Source organism: Saccharomyces cerevisiae, chromosome XIV (genome assembly GCF_000146045.2).
Source record: "Saccharomyces cerevisiae S288C chromosome XIV, complete sequence".
Lineage (NCBI taxonomy): Eukaryota > Fungi > Ascomycota > Saccharomycetes > Saccharomycetales > Saccharomycetaceae > Saccharomyces > Saccharomyces cerevisiae.
The window spans coordinates 1-23531 of NC_001146.8; the positions used below are offsets into that span (position 1 = coordinate 1).

The 23531-nt window shown below is 40.7% G+C and overlaps 10 protein-coding genes across 10 annotated transcripts, besides 1 other annotated feature; 4 read left to right on the top strand and 6 right to left on the bottom strand.

The window, feature by feature from the left end:
• Positions 1-7428: a telomere (TEL14L; Telomeric region on the left arm of Chromosome XIV; composed of an X element core sequence, X element combinatorial repeats, a short stretch of telomeric repeats, and a long Y' element).
• Positions 371-6098, bottom strand: YRF1-6 (Y' element ATP-dependent helicase protein 1 copy 6; the record flags this gene model as incomplete). The annotated part of the gene is made up of 2 exons (NM_001183177.1): positions 371-5931; positions 6080-6098. 2 exons carry the CDS (start codon positions 6096-6098, stop codon positions 371-373), a joined length of 5580 nt encoding a protein of 1859 aa, NP_014060.1.
• Positions 7429-8329: 901 nt separating the features above from the next.
• COS1 (Cos1p) lies at positions 8330-9475 on the top strand (the record flags this gene model as incomplete). The annotated part of the gene is made up of 1 exon (NM_001183174.1): positions 8330-9475. One exon carries the CDS (start codon positions 8330-8332, stop codon positions 9473-9475), a length of 1146 nt encoding a protein of 381 aa, NP_014063.1.
• A 1976-nt stretch (positions 9476-11451) lies between these two features.
• On the top strand, positions 11452-12129 carry DDI2 (cyanamide hydratase; the record flags this gene model as incomplete). Its single annotated transcript, NM_001183173.1, has 1 exon — positions 11452-12129. One exon carries the CDS (start codon positions 11452-11454, stop codon positions 12127-12129), a length of 678 nt encoding a protein of 225 aa, NP_014064.1.
• A 78-nt stretch (positions 12130-12207) lies between these two features.
• On the bottom strand, positions 12208-12876 carry SNO2 (putative pyridoxal 5'-phosphate synthase; the record flags this gene model as incomplete). The annotated part of the gene is made up of 1 exon (NM_001183172.1): positions 12208-12876. The coding sequence occupies one exon, from the start codon at positions 12874-12876 to the stop codon at positions 12208-12210; it is 669 nt and encodes a 222-aa protein (NP_014065.1).
• Positions 12877-13266: 390 nt separating this feature from the next.
• SNZ2 (pyridoxine biosynthesis protein SNZ2) lies at positions 13267-14163 on the top strand (the record flags this gene model as incomplete). Its single annotated transcript, NM_001183171.1, has 1 exon — positions 13267-14163. The coding sequence occupies one exon, from the start codon at positions 13267-13269 to the stop codon at positions 14161-14163; it is 897 nt and encodes a 298-aa protein (NP_014066.1).
• Positions 14164-14831: 668 nt separating this feature from the next.
• Positions 14832-15854, top strand: THI12 (4-amino-5-hydroxymethyl-2-methylpyrimidine phosphate synthase; the record flags this gene model as incomplete). Its single annotated transcript, NM_001183170.1, has 1 exon — positions 14832-15854. The coding sequence occupies one exon, from the start codon at positions 14832-14834 to the stop codon at positions 15852-15854; it is 1023 nt and encodes a 340-aa protein (NP_014067.1).
• Positions 15855-16117: 263 nt separating this feature from the next.
• On the bottom strand, positions 16118-17248 carry AAD14 (putative aryl-alcohol dehydrogenase; the record flags this gene model as incomplete). Its single annotated transcript, NM_001183169.1, has 1 exon — positions 16118-17248. The coding sequence occupies one exon, from the start codon at positions 17246-17248 to the stop codon at positions 16118-16120; it is 1131 nt and encodes a 376-aa protein (NP_014068.1).
• Positions 17249-18000: 752 nt separating this feature from the next.
• Positions 18001-19302, bottom strand: RPD3 (histone deacetylase RPD3; the record flags this gene model as incomplete). Its single annotated transcript, NM_001183168.1, has 1 exon — positions 18001-19302. One exon carries the CDS (start codon positions 19300-19302, stop codon positions 18001-18003), a length of 1302 nt encoding a protein of 433 aa, NP_014069.1.
• Positions 19303-19540: 238 nt separating this feature from the next.
• Positions 19541-22633, bottom strand: PEX6 (AAA family ATPase peroxin 6; the record flags this gene model as incomplete). Its single annotated transcript, NM_001183167.1, has 1 exon — positions 19541-22633. One exon carries the CDS (start codon positions 22631-22633, stop codon positions 19541-19543), a length of 3093 nt encoding a protein of 1030 aa, NP_014070.1.
• Positions 22634-22833: 200 nt separating this feature from the next.
• Positions 22834-23274, bottom strand: MDJ2 (Mdj2p; the record flags this gene model as incomplete). Its single annotated transcript, NM_001183166.1, has 1 exon — positions 22834-23274. The coding sequence occupies one exon, from the start codon at positions 23272-23274 to the stop codon at positions 22834-22836; it is 441 nt and encodes a 146-aa protein (NP_014071.1).
• Positions 23275-23531: the final 257 nt, after the last annotated feature.

Consider the following 23531-nt stretch of genomic DNA (forward strand, 5'->3'; position numbering starts at 1 on the left):
CCGGCTTTCTGACCGAAATTAAAAAAAAAAAATGAAAATGAAACCCTGTTCTTTAGCCCTACAGCACTTCTACATAGCCCTAAATAGCCCTAAATAGCCCTCATGTACGTCTCCTCCAAGCCCTGTTGTCTCTTACCCGGATGTTCAACCAAAAGCTACTTACTACCTTTATTTTATGTTTACTTTTTATAGATTGTCTTTTTATCCTACTCTTTCCCACTTGTCTCTCGCTACTGCCGTGCAACAAACACTAAATCAAAACAGTGAAATACTACTACATCAAAACGCATATTCCCTAGAAAAAAAAATTTCTTACAATATACTATACTACACAATACATAATCACTGACTTTCGTAACAACAATTTCCTTCACTCTCCAACTTCTCTGCTCGAATCTCTACATAATAATATATCAAATCTACCGTCTGGAACATCATCGCTATCCAGCTCTTTGTGAACCGCTACCATCAGCATGTACAGCGGTACCCTCGTGTTATCTGCAGCGAGAACTTCAACGTTTGCCAAATCAAGCCAATGTGGTAACAACCACACCTCCGAAATCTGCTCCAAAAGATATTCCAGTTTCTGCCGAAATGTTTTATTGCAGAACAGCCCTATCAGCATCGACAGGAATGCCGTCCAATGCGGCACTTTAGATGGGGTAACTCCCAGCGCAAGCTGATCTCGCAAGTGCATTCCTAGACTTAATTCATATCTGCTCCTCAACTGTCGATGATGCCTGCTAAACTGCAGCTTGACGTACTGCGGACCCTGCAGTCCAGCGCTCGTCATGGAACGCAAACGCTGAAAAACTCCAACTTTCTCGAGCGCTTCCACAAAGACCGTATCGTCTTTTGCCTCCCATTCTTCCCGGCACTTTTTTTCGTCCCAGTTCAAAAAGTACTGCAGCACCTCTGTCTTCGATTCACGCAAGTTGCTCCATACTTTATAATACAACTCTTTGATCTGCCTTCCAGACATGCGGAAAACTTGGCTCCCTTGCTTGCCTCTTGTCGAATCCAATACACTAATTGTTTCTCTTCTTCTAGTAATGGCCAGGTACCAAGCATAATTTCTCTGTATCTGAGAGTAGATCTCTCCCCTTTTTACGCTAAAAAATTTCAAATACCCTACAGGGTCCCCATGATATGGCTCGATGTCTTCCAAGTATTCTTTGTATTCCTCGTCATTTCGCAGCATTCTCTCCACAGCTAGTGCTTCCCAAGCCATCCTCCGATACGATACTTTCTGGCCAGCCCAACAGACACAGAGCTCGAACATCTTTTGACAGCCCTTGCATAATCCGTATTGTGTGAATACTCCCTCTGGGCAGAAGTATACGTCAATACCATAGAGGAAAAGATGTTTAATTTCGTCAGACCGAAATCCAAGAAACTGTAAGACATTCATATTCTCGGAAGTATTGGGAAATTGTGCTTTCAGTTTCTTTCTCTCTAGCAAAACCATTTGACTCCCTTTCCGCTTATACGACTCTTTGTTAATGTCGGTGACTGGATGGAATCTATTATCCTCAGCATTGCCATCTTTATTGGCGTCCTCCTTGGCACTAGCGTTGGTACTTTCAGTGGTAGTGGCATTAGTGCTGGAGTTGGTGCTAGCAGTGGTAGTGGCATTAGTGCTGGAGTTGGTGCTAGCAGTGGTAGTAGCACTAGTGTTGGAGTCGGTACTTTCGGTGGTAGTAGCACTAGTGTTGGAGTCGGTACTTTCGGTGGTAGTAGCACTAGTGTTGGAGTTGGTACTTTCAGTGGTAGTCGCACTAGTCCTGACGTTGATGCTGGCAGTGGTAGTAGCACTAGTCCTGACGTTGGTGCTGGCAGTGGTAGTAGCATTAGTGCTGGAGTTGGTACTTTCAGTGGTAGTCGCACTAGTCCTGACGTTGATGCTGGCAGTGGTAGTAGCACTAGTCCTGACGTTGGTGCTGGCAGTGGTAGTAGCATTAGTGCTGGAGTTGGTAGTCGCATTGGTACTGGCATTAGCACTACCATGAATGCACGTGTCGCTGTCCTCATCACTGCTGCAATACTTTCTGCACCTGTCACTGCTATTGCTCTCCTGGAAGCTAGACGGTAACGCAACGATCGACATGGAAGCTGTCGCCTGTTTTTCAGCCAATCTGTCCATTCTTTCTATCAGTTCCACTGTGTCAGCAGACAGGTCTGTCCTGGAGCCACAGCATCCAACATGCTGGCCCTTTTTTCCTTTCTTTGATTCAAGTCCATAGAACTCGCGTACCTGTTCGGTTATACAGCCTTCCTTAATCGGTGGTAATTCACCCTTACGATTCCTTGCCGCCCAACTGTTTTTTCTAGATAATAGATAACAGAGGCCCCCATCTCTTAGTCTCCCTACGCCTTGAATGAGCTCAATAATATTAAGTCTATTATCAAGCATGATCACCATCATCAATTGCTTAATGTCAATTCCTTCAGTCACTAATTTCGTTCCGATGAGAACTCGCATGCTACCGTCAGTGACAAACTCCTTTGTGCGAGACACCTTTTCTGCAGCACCCAGCTTCCCGTGTATCCATACCACCCTAAAATACTTTCTCCAAGAGCAGGCCAATTCTTCCACTTCGTTGGTTGTGCTTGCAACTACAATGGCCTTCGACTCTGGTTCAATTTCAAAGAGGGCTAAAAGAAGCTTCAGTGCTTCTTCGGGCTGTGATTCCACTTTCTTCCAAATTTTATGAACATGCCCTAAAGGCACCTCGGATTTCTCCTTGATTAGATTAAACATCCGTGTTGGATAGCTGGATAGACCTCTGCTGAGATCTTCCGACCGTTTGAGCTCGTTGATGTCCATCGACTTCTTGGCCAGTCCCGTAAGCCCAATACGCTGCAACGCAGCATCAGCTACAGCCTCAGGTGCTGTGCCGCTCAAAAAGATTGCTTTCTCAAAAGCGTCAAAATCAAGGTTAGTTATGCCCCCAAATTGCGACTGCCGGTAGACCTCCGTTTCAAAGTTGTGAAACTCATCTACAATGAGGTAACCCAATTTTACGTTGTTGGTCCTAAAGGTGCACTCAACAATATTCTCCCACGCAGCTATCCTGTCTGTGAAATTAGTGCTAGCAAGATCATCGTAGATCCCCACGTATAAATCAGTAACGCCATCGCAACCTTCTTCAATAAAGTTTCTTACAGGGGCCACATTCAAGCAACCGCATCGGCTCAACCTGATCATGCAATTAGCAAGCAACACTGTGTACGGTACAAACAGAAACGACACATATTTCACGTCGCCCTTAGACGCCAGTGCTATCAAGGGGAGATGAAATAACTCCGTCTTACCATAGCCCGGTGGGGCCTGTACTGCCACAGAGGGTGTGTCTGCCATGTATATTTCATGACATAAGCGCAACTGATGCAAGTCCCTGAATTCAAAGGAGCTGCCAAAGAGTTTCTGGCCTGCGACGAGGATATCGTTTGTACTCTTGGGCTCTCGGGGCCTTTTTCGCGTTACTCTTGAAATTTTTTGATGATGATCTGAACTCGCCGCCTCACCTGCCACTACGTCTTCCGCATTCCGAGTACTAGAGAATGAACAATGGTAGTCGCTTTCAAGGCCTAACCATTGAATCCAGCGCTCGGAAGCTCGTTCCTGCAATAAAGTGGCGGTCGTCCCACTGACACTAGTTAACGAAAAGGAATCCACACCGTAAATATTTCGCCCTGTTTGAACGGAATGATTGGCCATGAGTTCACTCGTCGCCGACTCGTACAAATCTGTTTCAAATCTGCTACCTACGCAGTGCCGTCCTAGGGCAATCAACCCCTGACGCATCTCCCGAAAATTCAGCTTCTGAGGTGCATTCTTCGGAAGTTCCCTCATGTACTGCCGAAAAGTTGCGTATTCAACCAGACAGCCCTTCGCGGTATTCAGAAACATGTAGGAATACAAAACTATCCTCGAAATGTCTCGATTTGTTACTTGATCTGGATCCTCAAATCCCACCACATCCATCCAAGGATCATGATTAAAAGCGTCATAACTGTTACCAAGCGCACATATTTGCATTTGCCTTAGCACAGTGACAAAATAAAACACGTAATCTGAAGTGAGTCCGTCAAGCGTCTTAAGTCGAGGCTCCGATGAACCGTTCTTGTTGTAATCAGTGTACAGTTGGATGCGTCTTGTTGTATCATCGACGTATACGTTGCGCTGAGGACCGGCAAAAGCGAGTAGCTGAAGCTCTGGATAACGGTAAGGGTATCCTACGGCAAAATGGATCATCCACATAAGTGGCACCGTAAGCTCGTCAATTGCAACAGTGACTTTATTTTTAAGAGCCGCGGTCATTTTGTTAGTATCTCTTCTCAACTTGGGCAGCACAATTTCACGATATTTAACAGGTATCATTTGAAGGAAAGAATCGTTCTCCAGATACTCGTCAATTCCTCGCTTTGGCTCTCTGAACAAAACTTCTCGATTACGCAAAATGAGGCTGGCAATATCAACCACTGTAGGCATATAAAAGCAGTCGTTCAATTCTTCCCAAAGGTTATCAAACTGAGCCTTGCATGCAAAGTAAAAGCCGCGGACATACTCGCGATTAAACAGTTTTCCACATACTGATACACCATCAGAAGAAGGTACCAAAGTTATTCTATAAGAGTCCTTCAGCGCGGTTTCCTGCGCTACTTCGTGGTACAGAATTTTGATCCATTTCCACATCGCAACGCCGTTGTTGTCATCAAATATATCTAAATCCCTTGCGGTACAAGCACAAGACGACACCAATAAAGCTTTCACGGCATCTAGTGTTTTTCTGAGTCTTCGTGGAGTGTTAGGACTGCGCAACTTACATACTTTCAAGCCATGCTCGTCCACAGAGGGAATAATGGGTTCTTCATTCGTAATGGATCGATCCTCTTCGTCACCAGCGCCACCACGGGGACCCGCCCCGAAATTGAGCGCACATGCTCGCAAGATAATATGCAAAATATCACCCAATCGGTCCTTTTTGTTCATCATATCGTTACATATCTGTGAAAAGTACTTTATCTCAGTGGGTTTACGTGGGCATAGATCACGCTTCAGCCGCTCTGTGTCGACTTTCTTTTCGCCAGGTAAACTTGCTTGGTATGCAGAAAAAATCGATAGCTCATCTACGTGTAGTAACAAAAACATGTAGGGTGCCAAATTGTATCCATATTTCCTTATGGTGCTTTTCTGAAGACCCCTTACAATAGGTGTGCCAGAAACAAAGTCAGTGAAAGTACGCATCGTAGAGCTGTCGTTCGGCCTGGCACTCGCTATTTCGTAACAACGTTCCAGGACACGGAAACTCAACTCATTATAGTATCCTCTGTTGAGGTAAAAAAGAGAAAGGGTATCGTAATCCTTTCTATTGAATTTCAAAGTATGCACTTGAAACAACGTGTAGACCATCAAGTTGATTTTCTTGGGAATAAGATACTTTGAAGGGATTGGTCCGCCCTGGAAATCTGGTTCGTCTTCAACAAACGTCAGGAACTTTTGTACATTTTTCCCGACCATGACGGAAACGACAATTTTTTCAAAAGACCTTTTCCTATCCATTGCACCAGTTCTGAATTTTACCACTTTGATTAGACCAGACTTTTCGTCTTCGTAGAATGACCGCACTTCCGTGGGGATCGATTCAAATAAAGTTATTGAGGGACAATGTACCAAGTCGTTTTTGTTATTTAGAGCCGACTCAAACTCGTCAAAGTTTGCTTTTTCAAACTTACGCCTATCGGAAACTTTCATTTTATTTTTGTAAGTTTCGAAATTAACAATAGTATGTTGATTGTTATGCTTTTTGACAAGAAATCCATCAATATAAACAAAAGATTGTCCAGTTTCCGTCTTATCATCATCTAAGAATGTAATAATTAAGCTATTGAGAAGATGCAGAATCTGCGCTATGCAGGTGCAAATCTCTAGCAGCAGCAAAGTAAATTCAGTTAGTAAGAAATCTCACTAAGATAAGCGACTGTCTGTCCCCTTCAAGCACAACATAGAAAGCAGAAGGATGTCTCATTCATCGCTTGATTTCCGGCCTGCAAAAATAAAGTAGTCGGTACGTACGTTCGTTTTCAATTTCCATGGTGCACAGTATCTTAACTATCTGCTTAGTCGAGGAGAACCAGGATTCTGTTCGTTGCTCAGCCGCTTCGTGGATATTCTCTTGGATACTTTAAATATGGACCTACGCTTAGCCTGCGCTTAGCCTACAACTTCTTCCGCTCTCGAAAAGACCAATATAATAGAAAGTTATAAATTACATTTCCTTATTAGGTATACGACCTCGCGCTTCGAAGTAGAGGAGCCCTTTTTGGCGTACCTACATATGGCGCGTCAGACAGACAAACTTCCCCCAAAAATGTATTACCCCGCCGAATAAGAAAACAGACCCATTCACCCACGACGTATCAAGTTACTTCCTTGGTGCAATGTCCCACTATAAAAAAATTCCTTGACGCTAGATCGTTGGACTAAAATCTGCGTCACAATCGCCTAAACAGGAAATATTGCCTATTTTCGTACAAGGTTACTTCCTAGATGCTATATGTCCCTACGGCCTTGTCTAACACCATCCAGCATGCAATACAGTGACATATATATACCCACACCCACACCCACACACCACACCCACACACCCACACCACACCCACACCCACACACCCACACCCACACCCATCACAACCCTAACCCTACCCTATTCTAACCCTGATGAACGTGTCTCTCAACTTACCCTCCATTACCCTACCTCCCCACTCGTTACCCTGCCCCACTCAACCATACCACTCCCAACCACCATCCATCACTCTACTTACTACTACCATCCACCGCCCATCATAACCGTTACCCTCCAATTACCCAAATCCAACTCTACTACCATTACCCTACCATCGACCATCTGCTACTCACTATACTGTTGTTCTACCCTCCATATTGAAACGTTAACAAATAATCGTAAATAATACACATATACTTACCCTACCACTCTAATCCCACTACCACATGCCATACTCACCTTCACTTGTATTCTGATCGGTCATACGTACACGGATGCTACAGTATATACCATCTCAACTTACCCTGCCATAACATTCCACTCCACTCCATGGCCCATCTCTCACTAAATCAGTACCAAATGCACCCACATCATTATGCACGGCACTTGCCTCAGCGGTCTATACCCTGTGCCATTTACCCATAACTCCCACGATTATCCACATTTTAATATCTATATCTCATTCGGCGGCCCCAAATATTGTATAACTGCTCTTAATACATACGTTACACCACTTTTACACCGTATACTAACCACTCAATTTATATACACTTATGCCAATATTACAAAAAAATCACCACTAAAATCACCTAAACATAAAAATATTCTATTCTTCAACCATAATACATAAACACACTCAATTGCGTATCAATACCACCATGACGTCATTAACTTAAATGTTCCTTAATACGTCATACCACTATGCTCTATTCCATATATTGTAATATAACTGTACTCTATAGTCATACAGACGCTTTTACTTCACCCCATCTTCTCATACTATTGTCATAGAATCTCACACTGACGCATGATTAAAACGAATAATTTTTACTGTAAGGGCTGCCATCCGCGCTCTATCCTTTTGTTTGCAATATTTATATACAGAATCTCAAAACAAGCGGGAGAAGTGCTAATTACCCAGAGGTCATGCATAATCTGAGTACCACCGTACCTCTAGGTTTTGCTTTGATCCGTTTTACAGTGACACCGAACATAAGGGGAAGCTATTGACATGGTATCGAAAGGTTGTCCACATTGGGAAGTAACTTGGTTCTATGAATCTTCATGTCAGATACGTAGGACAGACTCTTCCTGTGTAAATATTTGTGACAGCTACGTCTATTTTCTACTAGATGTTTACACAGTTTTGTCACAGGAAATCTACGCTTAAAATATGTATTTCATTCAAGCGGTAACCGCTGTACGAGCAGTGACATTGCTGGTCGCACCTTAAATGTAAACCAACGTTACGGCACACCGTGATGTACCCGCATTAAAGTTTTGTAAATTCGTTATTACGATTATCGAGTTGGCTAGATAGAAAACCGGAAATGAAATGGATGCCCTTTTCGAATAGCTGAGTTTCTTTGCCTAAAATAGCCCAATATTGTTTCCCTTTTTCTATCACGAGGTTACTGAGCCATTGCATGAACGCGCGCGCCTCGGCGGCTTTTTTTTTCTGCTGTGCTGTATAAAAGCGAAAAGCCAGAAGTTACTATCTCGAATAAAAAACCCCTCGAACTGCCATCTCACTACCGAAAATGAAAGAGAATGAACTTAAAAATGAGAAGAGTGTAGATGTATTATCCTTCAAACAGCTCGAATCCCAAAAGATTGTTCTACCTCAAGATCTTTTCAGAAGCAGCTTTACCTGGTTTTGTTATGAAATTTACAAGTCCTTAGCGTTTCGCATCTGGATGCTATTATGGCTACCACTTAGCGTCTGGTGGAAACTTTCCAACAATTGTATTTACCCACTTATAGTTTCACTTCTGGTCCTGTTTCTGGGACCAATATTTGTCCTTGTTATTTGTGGACTTTCTCGTAAGCGTTCCTTATCGAAACAACTCATTCAGTTTTGCAAAGAGGTTACTGAAAACACACCAAGTTCTGATCCTCATGATTGGGAAGTTGTTGCAGCAAATCTAAATTCGTACTTATATGAAAATAAGGCTTGGAATACTAAGTACTTTTTCTTCAATGCCATGGTCTGTCAAGAAGCGTTCAGAACAACCCTTCTCGAACCATTTTCTTTGAAAAAAGACGAAGCTGCCAAGGTTAAGTCATTTAAGGATTCCGTCCCTTACATTGAAGAAGCATTGGGAGTTTATTTTAGAGAAGTTGAAAAACAATGGAAGTTGTTTAATTCTGAGAAATCATGGAGCCCTGTTGGCCTGGAAGATGCTAAACTTCCCAAAGAAGCTTACCGATTTAAGCTTACTTGGTTTTTAAAGAGGATTTCCAATATTTTTATGTTGATACCATTCCTTAATTTTTTGTGCTGCATATATGTGTCACGGGGAATGTGCCTTCTATTACGCACCTTTTATCTCGGGTGGATTCTTTTCATGTTGGTACAAGGTTTCCAAAACATGAGGATGATCGTTTTATCCGTGAAAATGGAACACAAGATGCAGTTCTTGTCGACTATTATAAATGAGCAAGAAAGTGGTGCGAATGGATGGGACGAAATTGCAAAAAAAATGAATAGGTACTTGTTTGAGAAAAAAGTCTGGAAGAATGAAGAGTTTTTCTTTGACGGGATTGACTGTGAATGGTTTTTTAGCCACTTCTTCTACCGCGTTCTCTCTGCAAAGAAATCTATGCGGGCTCTATCATTGAATGTGGAACTATGGCCATATATTAAAGAAGCGCAATTATCCTGCAGTGAGGAGTCCTTAGCGTAAAGATAAATACAACTTTTTCAATTTATATATTTTGTAGTTTGTCAGCTGCGAATAACCAAAACGAGACTACTTTTTACCATTACAACCATTTTCTTTTTCCCTATTTCTCACTGGTTGACAGAAATCAGTGTGCTATCATCCTACCATATGCGCTAAACTTATTGTCTTTCTCCTCCTAGAGATGCTGTATTCCATGCATATTCTGAACGATGGGTTGGTGTTTTTATCAAGCAAGGTTAATCACATGGCGTGGCTTGCTCCACACATCAGTAGAAAACGCATACCGCAGCGGAATCCTTAAATAATAAGTGATTTTACTGTTCATCAACTACAATCGGACTCTTTCACAATTACCCTTCTTGTTTTCCACATTTACTGTTAAATGAAGGGATGTACAGAAGGCTTAGGAAAACCTGTGCTGAATACTGGATGGACACTGCATTCCCACAGTGAAACTTTTATAGATACACTGTCAGTTATTTTCGAACTTTCATCAAGTTGCTGAGTTTTAGTATCCCTTTGCCTTAGCTATATGTTTGAATGAGCAAAATATTTGCAATGTCTCTAGCTTTCTTGAAATATTGGTTTATATTGAGGGCTTGGTAAGATTTCAAATTTCACTTTGAAATACTCAGGAGAAAAATCATGCTCTTTTGATAATTTGGTGACTAAACATACATAAAACAGTTTAATTTTGGGTGGTAATGGCTGTGTGACTAGCTATAGAAAGAAAAAAATTAAAAAAAAAAAAAAAAATCAAGTAGTTCCTGCACTGCGACGTCCATTATAGCATTATGAATTGGTCCCTGATTTACGCATGCGATAAACTATTTTTAGCGCAGCCGCATATTATCCGAGAATAACTTCCGACATAAGAAAATTCGCAGAAAATAGATAAAAAACTGCTCTTGGCATTCTTCACTTCCTCTATTACACACTGTGTCATACCACAATCATCTCACAGTATGTATTTGTATGTTTATACATGCTATAACGTAAAACAATGTAGAATATATATCTAAATACCTCACGGTTTTAGTTTAGTGCAGCCCACATACTACTTTTTTCCTTTTGTTTTTTTTTATATTTCAAAGGTTAAACTCGCTTAGACTATGTCTATAATATAAAAAAAAAAATAGCTCTATTCCGTTTCTTTTATTCTATTTGATATTTCCATCACACTTTCATCTTAATCACGGATGTATACTGATAATAGGGTTGACTGCGCCTGTACGGATTACAGTGCCCTCTTCAATTGGAAAATCCAAGCTTTCAAGATGCGTAACTGTTATTCAAAGGATCCTCTAAGATAAAACACAGATCGGCAGATCCGAGAGTTGGCTTCTGTGCCTTGGGCTCAAATTCCTTTCCCACCTCATTCAAATTGATTTTTCTGACTCCAAAAAAAGACAAAGCCCTGCGATAGTTCCCGAATGTTGTAACATCAAAGCCAAGCACTCCTTTATAGAAGTCGCATGAACGTTGAATACTAGCAGCTGGTGAAACTACAGGGTCTAAACTAACTAGTATCCATATCGTTTTGAGAGCATTGAAAGTATACGGAGTACAAGCTGGGTTAGAAGGAATTTTTATCTTAACAGCAATGAAAATCAACTTTCTAGACTGAATCCCTCAAGAAAATTGCAAAAGACTAACCGATACTGGTTTAAAAGAGAAAGATGTCAAATATGCGGAGTTATACCATCAAACAACTTTGGACGGCCCCGAAACAAATGTCCGCAAAAAAGATCTTATTAAAGTGCATGGACACTATCATTTCTATAATACAAAATACTCCACCGCACAATAGTTTGTCGGGAAGTCATCAATCAATCTTGTACGAGCTTTACAAATAACTTTTTAGGATCGGTCCCCTCATAAAATTATATATAAATGGGTTAGTTTCCTTCTTCTTCTGTTAACATGAAGTTGCTTCGTACTGTTTTTTGCCTTGCTCCTCTTCAAAAGAATCAATCATGTCACAGTACGGATTTGTAAGAGTTCCTAGAGAGGTAGAAAAGGCCATTCCAGTGGTGAATGCACCTAGACCACGGGCCGTTGTTCCGCCTCCAAACAGTGAAACTGCTAGGCTTGTTCGGGAATATGCCGCTAAAGAATTGACTGCCCCCGTTCTAAACCACTCTTTGCGTGTTTTTCAATATAGTGTAGCTATCATAAGAGACCAATTTCCAGCATGGGACTTGGATCAGGAAGTTTTGTACGTCACCTGCTTACTTCATGATATTGCAACAACAGATAAGAATATGAGAGCCACGAAGATGTCATTTGAGTATTATGGTGGCATACTTTCAAGGGAGCTTGTATTTAATGCGACAGGTGGAAATCAGGACTACGCAGATGCAGTAACTGAGGCCATCATTCGTCACCAGGATTTGACTGGGACTGGCTACATTACCACCTTGGGGCTCATTCTGCAGATTGCTACTACGCTTGACAATGTCGGATCCAATACCGATCTGATTCATATCGATACAGTTAGTGCCATTAACGAGCAATTTCCAAGACTGCACTGGTTATCATGTTTTGCTACGGTGGTGGACACTGAAAACTCGAGAAAACCGTGGGGCCACACCAGTTCTTTGGGTGATGATTTTTCAAAGAAAGTCATATGCAATACATTTGGGTATAACTAAATAGGTAAGTTTCAATGAGGCGAGTTCAGAATGAACAGTGATGATCTCCTTTCTCCATAACTATACTATACGTCCCTTTTATTTACTGTAGTTTTTAAGAACAAATTCTCTGATGAACCAGTCGTGAAACCGTATATCGTTTTCTGCCAATTCCGGATGAAATGATGTCGCAAGAATATTGTTTTTTTGCTTAGCGGCAACAATTAGTTCTTGACCACCATTATCCTTCCCATCTAATTTGTACAGGACCTGCACATGTTCAGGATCCAGCACCTCTTCTATTACTGGGGCTCTTATAAAAGTAGCAGGAAAATCATTGCAGTGAGGAATAAAGTTTGAAAAGTCGCAAATCCGGGTAGAAGACTGAGCTTGTCTCCCAAATGCATTTCTTTTTACTTTAACCTTTAGTAAATTCAGCGTCTTGACCAGTTTTTCTTCGTTAGATAATTGTTGTGAAATATAAATCATACCTGCACAAGTACCCCAGGTTACCTTGCTTGGGTTGTGTACGAATGCGTAGAGATCGTCGTAAAATCCTGTTCTTTCTGCAATAAGGGACATTGCAGTCGACTCTCCCCCAGGTATGATCAATGCATCACATTGAGCTAGTTGATTTTTATCCTTCACTGTCATCACAGATAGTTTTTTTTCATAGAAATCCCTGTTTTCGACGATGCATTTTTCTACGTGTCGCACATGTTCAATGAACGCACCCTGTAATGCCAAGACTCCGATAACGACGGTCATTTTTGAGATATTACTCTTGTCTTGGCCCCAGCAACCGGGGTCATGGTAAGTGTGCTTGCTACTCAAACAGAAAAAAATGGGCTTTTATCAATGAATAACTTTTTTTTTTTGTAGCTGAATGATGAAAGATGGCTCAACTATTCTTACAGTTTCCAATAAAGTGACGCGCCGCCCAATGGCATAACAGTAGTAGGCACATTATATCGTTTGAATGGCAAAATGTTGTGGCAAGGAAAGATCAGAATTATTTGTTCATGTGGAATGAATTTCACACACACACACACACATATATAAAACTAGTATGTTTCTCCACCATAGTCACATTATTATTCGACCCTTCTAGGAAAGGAACTATAATAGAAAAATAAGTATATCGTAAAAAAGACAAAAATGTCAGAATTCAAGGTTAAAACTGGGCTTGCCCAAATGTTAAAGGGCGGTGTGATTATGGACGTCGTCACACCTGAACAGGCTATTATCGCAGAAAGAGCGGGCGCTTGTGCTGTAATGGCATTGGAACGCATTCCAGCTGACATGCGCAAGTCTGGCCAAGTATGCCGTATGTCAGATCCTCGCATGATCAAAGAAATTATGGAAGCTGTTTCAATTCCGGTGATGGCAAAGGTCCGTATTGGACACTTCGTGGAGGCACAGATCCTGGAAGAGCTGCAAGTAGACTACATTGACGAAAGCGAGGTTTTGACTCCAGCTGATTGGACACATCACATTGAGAAGCATAACTTCAAGGTGCCATTTGTTTGCGGTGCCAAGGATCTAGGTGAGGCTTTGAGAAGAATAAACGAAGGTGCTGCAATGATCCGTACCAAAGGTGAAGCAGGTACCGGTGACGTTTCCGAGGCCGTCAAGCACATCACCAAGATTAAGGCGGAGATCCAGCAGTATAAAGAGAATTTGAAGACCGAATCCGATTTTGCAGCTAAGGCCACAGAATTACGCGTCCCTGTCGACTTGCTGAAGACAACACTATCAGAGGGAAAGCTACCTGTAGTCAATTTTGCTGCTGGTGGAGTTGCTACTCCAGCAGACGCTGCTCTATTGATGCAATTGGGTTGTGAAGGTGTTTTCGTCGGTTCAGGTATATTCAAATCGTCAGATCCTGAGAAGTTAGCATGTGCTATTGTTGAAGCCACGACTCACTACGATAATCCAGCAAAACTGTTGCAAATTTCCAGCGATTTGGGTGACTTGATGGGTGGTATTTCCATCCAATCAATTAATGAAGCAGGAGGCAAAAACGGTGCAAGACTTTCTGAAATCGGATGGTAGAACTAGCGATGCTCACACAACGCTAATTTGTTTCCTTCGAAGGGGCAGTCGGCTATTGTAGTTTCTATATATTATGTAGCACAACATGGAAACCATATTCAGCCAGTTTGTATATATGAGAATTAAACGTTAAAACTTTTTCATCCTATCAGTCTTACACATTGGCCTTGCTAAAGGGCACAATCGTTCACGTATATACATATGTATGTTTACGTATATATATATGTGTTTACAAATATGCATGTATATTCTTTTCGAGGAAGATTATTATATGCTATTAGGCGATGAGTCGGCTTAATTTTTTAGGGGGACGAGATTGGCGCGTTAGTGCATAAAGACAGCAAATCACCTGGAGGTGACAACATTAATGCATTTATCGGTTTTTGGCTATGATGCAATGAGTACAGTTCCAATTGAACGGCTCATGAACTATGAAATATACGAATTATTCAACTAGCAGAAGGCTTGAAATATTACTTATTCAGATTATGAAAATGGTGCTGTTATAGCAAAATAAGCAACATCAATCTCTTGCGACGACAGCAAACAAAACATATAAAAACCTCGTATTATCATCTTCATGAACAATATTCTTGTCCATTCTTTCGTTCTTTTACCTTTTCAATTTTATAAAAATACCACAACAACAATAAACACACTTCCAAGCTATGTCTACAGACAAGATCACATTTTTGTTGAACTGGCAACCAACCCCATACCATATTCCAATTTTCTTGGCTCAAACCAAAGGTTACTTCAAGGAGCAAGGTCTAGACATGGCCATCCTAGAACCAACCAATCCTTCCGATGTCACTGAGTTAATTGGATCTGGTAAGGTCGACATGGGTTTGAAAGCCATGATTCACACCTTGGCTGCCAAGGCCCGTGGTTTCCCAGTGACCTCTGTTGCCTCTTTGTTGGACGAACCATTTACCGGTGTCTTGTACTTAAAGGGCAGTGGTATCACTGAAGACTTCCAGTCCCTAAAGGGTAAGAAGATCGGTTACGTTGGTGAATTCGGTAAGATCCAAATCGATGAATTGACCAAGCACTACGGTATGAAGCCAGAAGACTACACCGCAGTCAGATGTGGTATGAATGTCGCCAAGTACATCATCGAAGGTAAGATTGATGCTGGTATTGGTATCGAATGTATGCAACAAGTCGAATTGGAAGAGTACTTGGCTAAGCAAGGCAGACCAGCTTCTGATGCTAAGATGTTGAGAATTGACAAGTTGGCTTGCTTGGGTTGCTGTTGCTTCTGTACCGTTCTTTACATCTGCAACGATGAATTTTTGAAGAAGAACCCTGAAAAGGTCAGAAAGTTCTTGAAAGCCATCAAGAAGGCAACCGACTACGTTCTAGCCGACCCTGTGAAGGCTTGGAAAGAATACATCGACTTCAAGCCTCGATTGAACAACGATCTATCTTACAAGCAATACCAAAGATGTTACGCTTACTTCTCTTCATCTTTGTACAATGTTCACCGTGACTGGAAGAAGGTTACCGGTTACGGTAAGAGATTAGCCATCTTGCCACCAGACTATGTCTCGAACTACACTAATGAATACTTGTCCTGGCCAGAACCAGAAGAGGTTTCTGATCCTTTGGAAGCTCAAAGATTGATGGCTATTCATCAAGAAAAATGCAGACAGGAAGGTACTTTCAAGAGATTGGCTCTTCCAGCTTAAACGTGCTTCGTCACTCGTTCAGCCCAGCCTTCCTCTACGACTTGTTTATGATTTCACATTAGCTGTTGTTTCCTACTCGATATATAGACATACATATTTACGTATCAGAGCATGTATACAAGCTTTAAATGAACTTCGTTTATCTTAACACTTTATTTCCTTGCAAAATTTGCACACACTCGGTGGATAAGGCAACTGCGTATAATTTGTAGCTTCTTTTCAAAATATAGTAGATGGATATTAACATAAAATAATCACTTTAACTAATTGTCAAAAGCTATCCTGGCAGACATCGATGTGAGGGGTGAAAGCTTCTTGGTTACCGCTGGGTCATCTCCTATTAAACTTTTGGGAAAGCCAACATCAAAAGGAACAATACTTTCCAGGTATTCTATTTGTTCCGGTGTTAATTTAATACTCAAAGCCTCAATGTTCTGCTTGAGATGTTCAATTTTCCTTCCTCCAATCAATGGGAAAACATTTTTCGCTTTAGAGCGAACATAGGCAATAGCGATAGCAGTAACAGACTCTGTTCCATGTTCCTCAGCAATTTTAGTCAATGCTTCGCTGATTTTAACCTCCAATTCTGTTTGTTCGGGGCCACCCACAAAAGTACGCAGACCCTCTCCATTCTTCTTCCGTTCTTCCATTGCTTTTTTACTCTGAAATCTTCCACCTCCCATGACATCCCATGGGGCTAGAGCCATACCAAAATGCCTAGCCATTGGAATAATATCACGCTCAAAGTCCCTGTTCAATACATTCCATTTACCTTGATAGACGCTAAAAGGAGTTTTACCATGAGATGTAGCGTAGTAATTTGCCGCAGAAACAACCCAAGCAGGTGTATCAGATACTCCTAAATATAGGACCTTGCCCTGCTGAACTAAAATATGCAAACTATCCATAACTTCTTCGATTGAACTCATATAATCCCACCAGTGAATGTAAAGTATATCAATCCAATCAGTTTGCAATTTGCGGAGAGAATCCCTCACACTCACATGTAAACTACGCTTGTGATTACCACAGTAGTTGGCACTTTTACCACCACCTACTTCATACTTCTTATAATCTCCGGTAAACTTGGTGGCAATTACAATCTGGTCACGCAGTTTTCTTGATGCCATCCATTCACCTATCCAAATCTCTGACTCTTCATTTTGGTAACTGTTTGCAGTATCAATACAATTACCTCCAGCTTCATAAAAAGCATCAAGAAGTTCAAAGGCCTGTTCCTTATTCATAGAGCCCATAAAGCCTGACCATGCGTCGCCGATTGAAGCTCCTCCCAGAATTAGCGGTGAAACCCTTATGCCGGCAGTTTTAGAAAGAACCCTGAGACGTCCCAATTCGGTAGGTGGTTCAGGTAGAGGTTTAAACAAGTCAGTCATGCTGAATAGTGGTTTTTTATGCAATAGACAATATGTTAAGTAAAATACAAAGCCGTTCAGCTAATTGGTTAGCTAGTTAATGAAGAGAAGAACAGCATGCATCCTTGACTTGGAAATATTGTCATACTTAAATATGGTTGGAAATTTTGCCCCCCGGTTTCCTTGAATACGAACAATGCAACTTATTTGAGTCTTCGTACGAGATCTGCTTACTGGTTTTGTACAGCGCTGAAAGCGAATTTGAAAATATATGCAATTAGAAGAGAGTGAATCAGATGAGGATAGGGTTAATACTGTAAAATTATTACCAAATATTGAATGACATATAAAAGTCGTAGTAACCGAATTTGTTTTTTATTATGAATAAAGACTTCTTGTTTTCGCATACTTCGATGATTTAAGAAATTAAAAGTCATTTACCCAGGCGTGATTATAAATTATATTGGCACCGCTTTATCAACAGCGGTGGGACGAGACGTTTAGATAGTAATTACAATAGAAATACAACTGTTTCAATATTAAAATATCTCTAGTATGTAAATAACACATATAGGCAATTTTCTTCGAAACGTATGGGACGCGGTTGATGTATGAACGGAACGCATCAATTAAAGGTTTGAGAAAAGTCTTTTGCAAAAAAATTGAGTTTGCACTTCTCATACACAATTGGATAGCGTCTTAAGTGCCTTTTATTCACTTTTCTTCTTTTGTTTCACATTATTTATATTCGTATATACTTCCAACTCTTTTTTTCAATAGAATTCATTGTCATGCTCAACATGTAGGTCCCTCGCATATTGCGAACCACCCTTCGTATCTTTAGCCTCGGCAGAATCTTCTTCAACATCACCCAAATCTTCGGCATCCCTAGGTGTGTGATTCAACTGAACACTAGGGGCATACTTTGTGTTTTCCAAATTAGCAAATATATTGGTCATTACCTTGTCAAGATATTCGGGAGTATTTACATTGAACATATTCGAAGGTCTAACACTTAACTTATAATCTGGACCGTAATATTCGTAATATTCATTGTACGGTAAATCTTTATCCAAGACAACGTTATTTAGTAGACCTGTTTCAAAGCACCATGTCCTTGCAACATTTCTCATAGTATAGCCTCCTCCACCAACAACCATCATTGGGATCCCAAAGGATTTCACATAGTTTACACAATTAGCATGGCCTTCCATGGAAAGATTAAAGCAACCAAGACGATCGCCGGACAAGGAGTCCCCACCACACTGTAACACGACAGCAGAAGGTTGATACCATTCCATAATTTTTTTTATCACAGGTTCAAACACAGATCTATACGTAGCATCGTCAATACCGTCTCTTAATGGCACATTGACCGCGTAGTTTTTTCCTGCACCCACCCCTATATCTCTCAGTTCACCTGTGCCAGGGAAAAACTCACCATATTTGTGGAAAGAACATGTCATGACACGATCCGTTGTATAAAACGCTTCCTCTACACCATCACCATGGTGCACATCAATATCAATATACAGAACTCTGGGGTGGTATCGTAGTAGCTCAATAATGCCCAGTACTATGTCATTTAAATAACAAAACCCAGAAGCTTCCGATTTTTTTGCATGATGCAAACCACCCGCATAGTTGACAGCAACATCACATTTGCCTCTATTCAGACGAGCAGCTCCTTCCATAGAGCCACCACCAGATATGCTACAGTACTCATAGAGCCCATCAAAGACAGGACAATCATCTCCGACATTAAACTTGACACTTTCTCTTTTAAACATTTCTAAATTATCTGGAGTAACCCTCGATAAAAAATCAATGTATTCATCAGTATGGAACTGACACATTTCTTGTTTCGTTGCCGGCTTAGCTCTGTAAATTTCCATCTTCTTGTACAAGCCATAATTCATAATAAGGGAATGTGCCATTCTTATTCTATGCGGCTTCATCGGGTGACCTGCTCCATATGCATAGTTCCCAACGTCTGCATCGTAAAAATATGCAACGCGTCTTTTATCGCTTGGCTTGACCGTGATCGGATCAAAAGGTGTTGCTTCATATACCATCTGCACGGATATCGAGTTGTAGCCACGAATGTTTTGTATGGCGCAATTGTTTTATGAACCTTTATGGTTATTACTTCAAATTTTTATTATGTATAATCAACTACTAGTATCTTTTCTGTTTTTCCCTTTCGATAGATACTATGAGCCGGGGAGGGTAAGTAAATAAAAAGATAAATTTCAAGGCAAAATATGGGACATATATTTACAAATTTACCTATACGCTCTGAGTTGATATTACTTAAGCACCTTCAAAATTAGCTCTCACCGCTTCATAATGATTCAGTTCAGCCCGCGACACACTTGGGGTGAGCTGCTCTTGTGCTTTCAAGAAGTCTTCCATTTTTACGACAACCTTAGTATCCTCTTTTGTCGCAATCTTATCAAACCAGCGACGTGTAGAAATATTCTCTCCCGTCAATTCGTTATGCTGAGAAACTTTTTTTTCTACCATGCGTGCAATTCTTGACATGGCGTTAAGCATTGCATCTGAGCAGAGAGCATAAAAATCTGCCCCGGTGTAATTAAATGGACATAGCTTTGCCAACTCAATAAGCTTTACGTCGTTGTCGAGCACGAATTTGCGAGTCAGAGCCTCTAAAATATTCAATTGTTTGGTATCCGTATCCGGAATGCCTAAATATAACAATTTATCGAATCGTCCTGGTCTTAGTAGTGCTTCGTCCAATAAGTCTGGTCTGTTTGTTGCTCCGATAACAAATACACCGTCAGCGTCGGTACTCATACCATCTAACTCTGCTAGTAACTGTGAAACGATACGATCCATAACACCACCCGAATCACCTTGATTACCACGTTTGGGTGCTACTGAATCGATTTCATCGAAAAATATGACACAAGGTTTAGCCTCTCTCGCCTTTTGAAACACTCTGCGCACATTAGCTTCACTCTCACCAATGTACATATTCAACAGTTCAGGGCCTTTAACACTAAAAAAATTTAAAGAAAAATTTGTTGCAATGGCCTTAGCCATTAGAGTTTTACCTGTACCCGGTGGACCATAAAAAAGAATACCGCTTCTCTTTTTCATACCTGAGGTAAATAATTCAGGATGTTTTAGCGGCATGTCTATTGTGTCCAATATTTCACCTTTAACAAAATCAATACCACCTATATCATCCCAAGTTACGTTAGGGATTTGTGGGGCACCAATCGAAACCGAGAATTCGTTCCTAGCTTTCGAAGTAGCTTTTGATAAATCCTCCTGAGTGATCAAAATTGATTGCGGAAGCCATCCACACTTCTTTGATTCTTGGTAAAAACGCGCAGTAGCCGTCATTCGTGCCGTTTCCACAATTGATTTGATGTCTAAAGGAGTTAAACCAGCAGAATATGAAGAGAGTGATGAAAATGAAATATTATCCATGTAAGATACTGGAACCTTTTGTTGAACATCTCTGTTTAGTTCATGTGAAGATAAGTACCACTGAAAGATACGCAGTCTCTGTGCTTCAGACGGAACGGGTACGAGAATCTCAAATCTCATATGTGATCTAAAGCTGGAAGGCACGTTATCTATGTTATTTACGGAGCCAACAAATGTAGTTCCTGGGAATTTAAACGTAAAATCGTCCAGAAGTTTAGACATTTCGAAGTTTATAGATTTTTGTAATTTGATTGCCTCTGGATCTTGATTAGCGTTTACGTCAAGCAAAATTGAATCCAAATGAGCCAAAAAAATCACAGCAGGTGATGCGTACGGTAGGACATTTTCACATTTAGCCCTAATGTAACCAATAATCTTAGATGTTGAATCCAGTTGTCTTGAATTTGAAGTGAGCGAAAGGCAATCTATCTCCAGTAGATGTATACCAAGATATTTTGAAGCAAATCTCACCATTGTAGCCTTGCCCACATTGTTTGTAGTGGAATGAAGTAACACAGAGGCATTTAGGGTGATTCCCCTTTGAGAACAATTGAAGGAAGTTTCTAATATGTTAACCAATTGTCTTACATAGGGGAAGATATGCAAATCATAGTAAAAAGTTTCAGCAAAACCGTAATATCTCTGAAGATTGGATCTACTCAAGGGTAATGGTCTTCTGTTAGTGATATTAGTTGTTATTAGCTTCGTCCGATTGGGATCAATAATAAAATGAGAATTATCTTTAGAGAAGCAATCGAGCTCTGCGCTTGTGACAAAGAACCATACAAGGGAATCGTTCTTGTAGTACTGCCCTAGCTCATCTTCGTCATCAGACTCATCATTTTCCTCTGCTATATTGAGATCAGCCATACTTGAATCAAAAGCGATTGGGATTAAATCATTTTGACAAAGAATCCTTTTGCTCTCGCTAAAAAACTTTTTCAAGGTTGTTAGAATAATATTTTGAAAGCATTTCTGAGATTGAAGCCAGCCTCCAACTCTTGAGATGAAAACTTGATTAGCAATGGGAATATCTGTATGGCCTATATTGGACTTTGATATTGTCACGACGCTGCAGTCTGGAAAGCTTGCTATTATTTTGGGAGGTGCGTATATTGTTCTTTTTTTAAAGCCGTTGGGGAGTAGTAAAACAAACAGCTTAACTAGCCTGACGCAACCCATATTTGACACTGTTATAAACGATCCACTTGTGACATCCAGGCGCAGTAGAGTTTCAGCGTCTGTAAAGGCATATATTGAATTATCATCATTGATGTGAGGTGCAGGTCGCAAAAGATCTCTTGAAATTGTGCAGGGGAGAGATTCAAGATCAATTGATAAAGCAGAATTTGTCCCTATTTTAGGTAATGCATATTCTTCATCTTCGTTAGCATATTTTAGAGCACTTAGTTTCTGCTCAGTATCATTTACTAATATCAATTGGGTTTCTGTAAAATCAACAAGGCCCTGCGGGAAAGGTGAGCAGTTTAAAATTTGGCAAAGACCAGATGTTAAAATATCTCGAGAATGAACCACGGTTTCCATGGAGTTGATGTTATATTTGTAATGCAAAAATTGTATTTGTTGCATCTCTTGCGGTAGGTCCATTAGTTTTGAGTACAATTGTTCATTAATCAGAAACGTTACGCTATCCAGTACAGGTACTACATTGTCTAATATGGGTTCAAAATAGCAAAAATCCATAGTGGGCTGTGTCGGCATAAACCCAAAAAGTTTGGAAGGTACAACAATGCTACAGAAGGGCAGTGAATCATCCAGGACACAATGTACAATTTTACCAGGCGTGCAACCTGGACCGTACTGAGGCAATCTAATTGTCCCATATAAACATTCAGCTTTTTTATCGCCGTATTCGAGATATATATCCCTAGAAATGCTACAGGGGGCGTATATTCCGGAGAGACTAAACGTAAGCGATGCCTTCATATTAATGTTACTATAATCGCTTTCTTTTGGAGGGTATGCAAACACATATATGCTCTCCACTACTGTTCTTTGTTCTAATTCTAATGACTTGTTTGAAAGTCTCCGATGGCCGCACTTTCCCGGAAGTGTTGACGATTATCGCCGTATACTATGTGGTGTAAGGAAGTGTAGCAATTGGCTACATGATATATAAAGTTCTTTTATCTCTTTCTTAGTAAAACACTTCTTTCGAGAACTTCTTTCGCCTCATTTATCTTGGCCGCCATGTAGGGACTCCCTCCTCTGTCTGGGTGGTTACGAACCATAGCCTTCCTGTGCTTTTTTTTCAGTAATTTTTCATCCAAGTGATTAATCTCTCTGGCGGAGATATCCAAGATGAGCAAGGCTTCGGGCTCTGTCATTCGCGGTGCAAAGCCTCCCTGGTACTGGTTTAATCTATTTTTCAGTTCTTCGTCTATCAGTGAGCTTTTGAACTTAAGTGCATCGCGGTAGCCCGCCGTCGGGTTTTCTATGCGAATGTTATTTAGTTTTGCAATAGTTAAAGGGGACAGGGTCTTGTAGACGGTCCATGCATTGAGACCAGACTTGACACTTAGAGCAACCATTGTCACGCCCAAACCAATTATTATAGGCAAAACCATGCTGGAATATCCTATTCTTTGTGGCTATACTGTGTATTGAGTGGATCCTAGCAACGAATTCGTTTGTTGTTATTTTTTTCTAGATTGTATCTCCGTTTCCGAAATTGTTATTCACAATGAGCGTTTACCTCTTGCAATAACAATAATCAGAGAATAAGCTACAAGACGAAAAATGACGTTGAGCGTGGCAGTAATGCCATAACGAAGATCAATAGTGTATGGGATGTTGGATATGTCGTTTCCCTGCCAAAGAAAAA